This window comes from Pygoscelis adeliae, unplaced genomic scaffold (assembly GCF_000699105.1).
Source record: "Pygoscelis adeliae isolate BGI_AS28 unplaced genomic scaffold, ASM69910v1 Scaffold1, whole genome shotgun sequence".
In the NCBI taxonomy this organism is placed as follows: Eukaryota; Metazoa; Chordata; class Aves; order Sphenisciformes; family Spheniscidae; genus Pygoscelis; species Pygoscelis adeliae.
Genome location: NW_008824051.1, coordinates 3,669,054 through 3,677,066, shown reverse-complemented (window position 1 = coordinate 3,677,066; position 8,013 = coordinate 3,669,054). Strand labels below are relative to the sequence as shown.

At 37.0% G+C, this 8,013-nt stretch overlaps 1 protein-coding gene across 3 annotated transcripts in view; it reads right to left on the bottom strand.

Moving 5' to 3' along the window:
* The window catches only part of CDC42BPA (CDC42 binding protein kinase alpha (DMPK-like)), a 190,672-nt gene that overhangs the window by 45,510 nt on the left and 137,149 nt on the right, over positions 1–8,013 (bottom strand). For all 3 annotated transcript variants that reach the window (XM_009333632.1, XM_009333633.1, XM_009333634.1), the window contains exon 17: positions 6,943–7,067. In XM_009333632.1, the coding sequence (XP_009331907.1) occupies positions 6,943–7,067 (125 nt within the window). The remainder of the gene's footprint in view (positions 1–6,942; positions 7,068–8,013) is intronic.

Below are 8,013 nucleotides of genomic sequence, written 5' to 3'. Positions count from 1 at the left end.
GAGTTCCAGTAAACAATATGCATCACTAAGACAAGGAATAAAGATTGAAGAACTACATATTTAAGACAGTCATATATGTCTCAGTATAAATGTCAGCTACCTGAAATTGAGACTGTGGGAATTAAACCTTTCAGGATTCAACCTATTTTTAGGGAGTACATTAAGACAAAATTTATAACCAATAATTAACAATTCAACCATCCACATAACATTGGAACTAGTGGTTGACTTTACTGTATCAATTGACTATGAGAACTAGTAATTAGAATCAAACAGTGATGTTATTTCAAGAAATGCTAATTAAATAGGGAGAGTCTAATTCTAATGTTATTAAACAGCAAAAGCCAGAAGAGGCTTTTCTCATTTCCCTGACCTTTCTTTCTATCAAGACATGCTTTCCGGGTGTACACACATCAAGGAGGAGACATGTCTGTTTTTCAGATTCTTTGATCATCAGTCACAAAGAAAAAAAACCTTTGTGATTAATTACAGCAGAAGGTTCTTTCTTCACTTTGCCTCAGGTTTTAACATAGAAAAGAAAGTGGCTAAAAAATCACCTCACTGAAACTAAGTAGCTTATGAAAAACCTAAAACAAAAGGGGTGTGTGTGTGTGTGTGTGTGTGAAGTGGAGAAAAAGGAAAAAAAAAACCCCAACATTTTCTTCCACCTCACATGCCTGGCTCTGAACATACTCATCTTGCCCACAGAAGAACAAACTCAGTTCTGCAACACCAGGGCATACCCAAGTCTCTGAGTCGGTCTCGGAGACCCGCAGTCTAACAGCACAGCTTGATCACAGTTAGATCTATCAACGCTAACCACGGAAATGTTTAGCATGTGCTCTAAGTAATGATCCTCAAGTAGTTTTAAATAACTTTTAGGAAAGTGGGAAAATATTTTTTTCTACTTCATGGAAATTAACTTATCCTTGCCTCCTGACCATTCCTTAGTAACTGTAATCCTGAGTATGTTGGACTGGAGACGAGAGTTCTCCGGGTGGTTGAATTTGTCTCTTAGTGACCTCTCTGCAGAAAGGGATTCCCGCTCCGTGCCTACAAAGCAATGTAAGTTTCTCTGGTTGGTACTATGGGGTTCATACACACAGTGAATATGGAAAAGGTGCTACTGGCAAGCTTACCATTAATGAATAAAAATAATATAATGTTTCAACAAAGACTTATAGATAGTCATCAGGAGGCAAGGAAGACAGAGAGCACATACTCTGAACTGCTACGGGCAAGGGAGGAACAGAGGAGCTTTCCCGTAGCAGCCTTAGGGCAAGATCACACCGCAAAAGCTATGGGCTAAACATCTACAGGTTGCAGTGACTTCTGGGCGTGCAGTTTAAGATTTACATAAAGATTGCTTTAATACAGAGGAAGCTAATGCAAAAATAGTGGCTGTTTGCCACAAAATTCCCACCCAGCATGAAAAAGTAAGCACTTATTCATGCTCTGGGTTTTATCTTCTTTGTCTCCTGCCTACAATTTAGTTGAAGAGGTGGGGAGAAGCCTAGGAAAAAAAACTAAAACAAAACAAATGCCCTGACTCTATTAAAAGTCAGTGAGAGTTTTGATATTAATGAGTCAGTATTTTTCCCAAGGTATACCAGAACTCAATGGAAGCAGGATGCCAACTTTTTTTTTTTTCCATAACATTCTGGATGAAACACATTTTGACAACTACACACAGATAATCTTGTTATCTGTACAGGGTTTCTACCCTGTACAAACCACTTAGGGTAGAAGAGCGGGCGAAAGATGTGAGAAGTATTATAAGATGCTTTTGGGGGGAGTGGGGGGGGTGCATAATGAAATGCATAGTAAAAAGAAAAGAGTGTAAGTAGGAATAAAGAGAGTGTGAGGTTCTCAAGGTGAGAAGGTAAGTTTTCCTGATGTAGAAGGGGGGAAAAGAAATTTAGAAATCAGCGTTTGATCTTCTCTATTTTTAATGACATGTAAAATCTTTGCAGAAAAAAAAGGGACAATGTCAGATTAAAAATAAAATTGAATTGGTGCCTTATTTTTTAACTTTTCTAATTAAAGATGAAAAACTTTAAACGTCCAATTTCTTTGTCTATATTTATCATGCCATATAGATCCTTCCTCGTGGAAGGTGAGAAGACATTTCAGTTATTTGGTTTATGATGCACAGAACCTTCAGGCTCTAAATTCTGAAAAGCTGCACATGCAATAACCTCAGAGAGATGTTCCACAGAACATGTAGAAATCTAGAAAATGAAAAAATAAAGTCAATTTTTGCAAAAATCTATACCGAGTAAGACAGCAAATACAAGCAGTACAATTTAGAGCTGAGATACAGTTTTGTTGTCCAGTAGATGGCAACATTCTCTCGATAATGAGACACACTGATTAAACCCAAGAGTTCTTGCAGTTTTTTAATTTGTTACTATTTCGCTGGGGGTTTTTTGTTTGGTTGGCTTCTTTTTAGAAGATAAAGCAAGAATGGTAAAGTTAATCTTACTAATATTTCTCTCCTTGCCCCCCCTCCCTGTCTTGCAGAGAGCCCTAACAAGCACAGCAGAAGACCTAAGGAAGAAAAGTTCTTTAGGTTCCACCCAGAGTAATTTCTTTCTTTACTGAAAATTTAGATTAGATGAACTGTTCTGTTTTCATATATAATGTAAGTGCCCTTGCAAGCTTAGTTCATTAACTATAGAACAGCGATATAGTACAAATTCCTCTAAAATTTAATTTCACTTTTTAGTTGGAGCCCACATCATGACAACCTTCAAATAACCATTGACCAATATCTAGTATGTTATTTGTCAGGCTGCTAAGAACCTCAGTCTCTTCTGGGTCTCTCTATCTGGGATACTTTACAATACAAAATGGACCCAGAGGACTGAAGATTTTTTGCTGAACAGGAGTGGTCTTGAAGCTCTGGGATCTCATGCCAAGCTGCATCTTACCCGATTTTAAAACCCCAAGGAAGCCTGTGGGCCATGACTCCCATTTTTCCTGTAGTTTCTCAATGCTTTTAAATTTCTGTCTTCATATCACTATGCTCAAAGCTTCCAACTTAATTATTTTCTTTTTCTCCTGCCCTCTCCAACAAAACATGTTTTTTAAAACTACTTCTGTAAAAATTTTCAACATTTCACTCTGCTCCCAAACCCTGACATTCCCCCCTGCCCTCCAGAATTTCTATTTTATAGATAATTAACCTCTGATTATTCTTACCTCAAACAATGCATCTCAATTTTTCATGTTTTGAGTTTCTTACAGTTGAATTTGACCAGAATTTTTGCTAAACCTTTTCCACAATTTGTGTGTGCTTTCTTCTGAGTGCAACCAGATTTCAGAAAAAAACCCAAAACAACACCCCCACCCCCCCCCAACAAACTTTGGGGCTTTTTTATGTTTGATTTAATGCAGAAGTGTTTGGGGGGGGTTAGCTTTTTGTGGGGTTTTTTGTTTTGTTTGCTTTTTAATGAAATCAATAATTAAGATAAAATCAACCATAGCACAGCTGATTGGAAAGATACCTAGTCAGCAAGGAGAATATTAACTGAATCTTCTGGTAAACAACAGTCACAGCTTCTGGCCAGCTGAATCTAAGCCTAACATCCACTCTATAGGTAAATCAGGTAGGATTTAGCTCATCCATATAAACATGCTCAACAACACAGAATTCTTGATTTGAACTAGTTTTCTATGCTTCCTTTTCAATCAGTGGGGAGAAAAAGAGACTTCTACAGTACTAGTCATGGGATTTATTTTAGTTGCCTACCTTAGGACTTCTAAAACTAGGTTACATGAATCCCTCCCTGAGAGACTAATAAGTTAAGATTCTTGCCAAGTACTCTGGGAATCACTACCAAGATTTCCATCGACCTCCTTTCTGCAACAGAACAGAAATACTGCACACCATAGCCATTTAAAAGATTCCTTTTTAAAGTGACTGCATTCACCTCCTATGCAATGAATCTCTTTCCCATCTCCCATAGGAAAATTTATAGCTGACTATAAAAGCCTCAATATTTCTTACTCGTCAAGGAATGATGAGTGATTTTGCAAATATAAACTTGTCAATATGATAGCTCCATTAAGGCTGAATGATCTGTGAGGGACTATTGCTACATTAGAATTTGCAACGAAAGTTTGATTCAAGTGTTTATATTAAGATTTTGGCTATATTTATGGCATCTTGAGATAATAACAGCAAAAATAAAAAGACTTTTGTACATTTGCCCTAAACAAGATTCAAGAGAGCACAGTAAGAAAGAAGGGAAAGGCTAAAGGGAACATGATAGGCCATTAAAATTACTCACAAGTTATAAAATCTGAAAGAAATAATTTAGAAGGGCCCAATAAGTCATAAAGAAAGTGACAATCTTTACCACCCAGAACGTGGGCTCGAATAGTGGGGCAGATTTCCTGAGAGAGATATCTGTTAGATGTCAAAGCACTCAAAGGAGGTAAGGGACTCCTTGGGCTTGTGTTATTTAAAACAGGGTTAGAACAAATCCCTTGAACTACCACAGGCAGCTGAGCAAACTGTTTACAAAACCAGTAATTAATTCCATCTACTACCTCCTACCCTTCACGAATCATGGTACAAAAAGAAGACGGTAGGCAAAACCCATTTTTAAGAGGTGGAAAGTATGCACCCAAAATACATATTTTAAATTAGTATTATGTGAAAAATCTGTTAGTTTTGAAGAGGGAGCCTACAAACTCTACCCTACTTTGTTAGCTCCAAGGCATTCTGTTGTCATACTGAAGAGGTGGACAGGTATGGATTTAAATTGCATGTTCTTCTGAGGAAAACATAGGCTTGTGACTGATTAAATAAGATTAATTTTCTTCAAAGTTAGGGTTTTTTTTCTTTTAAAATGTTTATCATTATTATAGATGTTTAAATACTTCATGTAGCACCCCATGTTCCACAGCAAAAAATCCCCATAGAAGGACCCAGTGTCAGTATGCAGTGCTGAATTCTAAGGACAGCAGATGGACATGACCAGATTATCTGGGTAACACATGGAAAATCTAAACATTAATAATAAGAAAAAAAAAAGTGAGCCAAGATATGGCCTCACATAGCCGAAAAAAATTTAACATAAGCAGAGAGAAGTATGGAGGGAAAATTGAGATGTGTACAGTGATTAAAAACTGGAACCAAGCCAGATTTTTTTGTATCCTTAATGTTTGCCCACAATACTTCTGGGTTTTTTTTCTTTTCACATAGTTCTTTAATTTTCAGTTCCATACTTTTTAAAAGACACTATATTATCATAAGGGATCAGTAAAATGGTATCGTTCATTCAGAAAGTTAGTCTTGCATGTTCCTGATCTTTTTTCATTAAGTATCTTTAGGGATAACAAAAAACTCAATCCCAAACCTCTTTTACCCCCCAGTGACATCTCTAATACGTGCAAGATGCTTTATCATATACCTGAACCACATCAGTAGTACATCTTAAAATATTAAAACACACTCATAAATTGGAGAAGGGACATTCTTAATGGCTGTTGGTACATTTTTACATAGCGTTAAGTAAAACAATCCACAACTAATTCTGACTTGTCTTTTTCCAGAACTGCCAAGTTTTATGAGTGCTTTCACATGTAAATCTGAAAAACAGGGTTTGGTTACCTTGGTGCATTAAGACAGATAAGCATTACCTTAAAACGATACGGACTGTGAAATAACAGACTTGTCTCTCTTGTTACCTTGATTTTTTTCTGAATAAACATTTCTGACTGGCTAGAAATTAACTGTTCATTTAAACAACTTTTATGTATTTTTTTTTTTATTTCTGTGACACAGGCTGTCTACCACACTCACAGTTATGAGAGACAAGATTTAGAAGGAACACATACAAAGTGGACCCTTTAAATTTTTTAACCTCTGCTACGAATACAATGCCTTGAGACACTATGGACTTCATAACACATAATTTTATGTAACAAACACTGTCTAAAACACTTCCAGAAACCCAGAGGGCAGTCCTTCTTTCTTGTTACGTATTCACATGGCTATATTCAAAAGCCGAAGTTCTCTGTATCTGGACAACAAAATTTTACTGACATTACAACAATACCAAACCAGGTTTCATTAAAACAAATGTTTCCCATTTTTGCTTTGACACAACAAATCAGATTTTTTCACTAACATGAGATGGAAAAAATGGGAGGGGAGAATGAAGTAGTAAACCAAAAAAAAGATCAGTATATGATGACGAAGTCCTCCCAGAAGTGGATGATCTGTAACAAAAATGTCTGGATGCAAACCATTTTTGTAGATGCTAAACACTGCAATGGAGCATAAAAGGGGAGGGGAGAGAAGCAGGCACAGAGAGGAAAAATAAAGGCCACCTAGATAAAACAATCTTTTTCTCCTAATAGATTCAGCTTGGATTTTTTTTCCTTAATTTATTAGAACTGGACAGAAGACTTTAGAAACATAACATCATTATTTAGCAAAAGTATTATTAGAAACATCACTTGACTGGCTTTGTGGTAGTCTCAAATGCCCTCCTTGGAAAAAAATCACATAAAAATTGCACTGTATGTGTTTCATTCTGCCACATGCCAAGCAGATGAAGGAAGTTAATGCCGAGACGCAAATACTCTCAGCCACTGCTTTTCCCAGGCTCGTTCCCTCTCGGAGGCGTGAGCTCAGCACATGACTCCTTCCAGCATTCTTCCAAAGCCACAAGCCACACCCAATGGCCATGATTCTTCTGCACTTAAAAAGGTTGTATTTGGTAAGATACTTTTACTCTTAAGGAGGAACACAATTTTCCGGATTTGGATATTATTAAATTCTCAAGCAAAAATACAGCAGAATCCCAGGCGGGTGTGAGATTTCACCTAAGCACTTGCAAGTGCCATGTGCAAAGGCAGAAGCTCAGTAACAGCCCTACCACACACTGAGGGGATTCTGCAACGACATTAGAGCAGAGTATTCACCATTGGATGATCTCAGTAATTTGGGCCTCCCAGTGGGCCACGGACTCCTTTTTATCAGCCAGGTCTCTCATCTCTTCTTCCAGCTGCCGGTTATTCACACTCAGCCTCTCAAACATGGTGGTGAGCTGAATAAGAATTTAAACAACTTGTTAAAGGTATAAGCTGCTGTGACTTCATCTCTGTGCAGACTCAAAGCACGTGTTCCCCTCTCCCACATCGTGCATATACTTTAAAAATTGGTACTACCCATCACAATAAACACCATGTTACAATAAAAGCCAGAATCTCTTCTCACGTATGACCTTAGCTGTACTGAAAGGCCATTTTTAAGGACTAGAACTACATTTTTACTCTAAGAAATTAATTAGTTTTCTGAGAATCAGTCTCCAAACACCTCTACAACTCTTAGAAGGTTTCTGCTTTGCACCATATAGGTGTGGAATATTCTATATAGAAAAAAACTACATTAAAAGAGCAAAGCAAGGGCCCAAGAATTGTTACAGCTCAGATAAAACTGCCGAACATCTCCCTTGTTTAGTAACCATGGAGAATGAGAGGCTTAACAGATACAGGCGCGAGTCAGTCCTGAGATTCTCCAGGTGTCTCACATTCCCCTATTTTTCATTTTACATACTTGCAGACACGGAAATTGAAATTAAATGCACATCTGTAAGCACAATATGTTATACCTAGCAATTAACCTCACTTGCATTCACATAGCTGTCATTCATACATGCACATTCTGCAAGACAAAAGCCACAGCTAACCTGAGTTGGTATTGGGAACTAAACCTTCATTATGTTAAATAATTATTCAGAAGTCAAAGTAGAATCAAAGATCAAATAGACTTTATAGGAAGGCCTGCTTAGGACAATGAATCTCATGTGAAAGGCTTCTTTTAGTATTGAAATATATTAACAAATCAAAATGATGGAAAAAATACCAGTTCTAAATCTATTCTGCTTTTCACTCCCGAGTATTCCACTCCGTATTTATCATTTAAATGGGCTTATGATTTAAATATGCCTATTTATTAAATGTCGTTTGACAAGAAAAATACAAAGAGGGTAG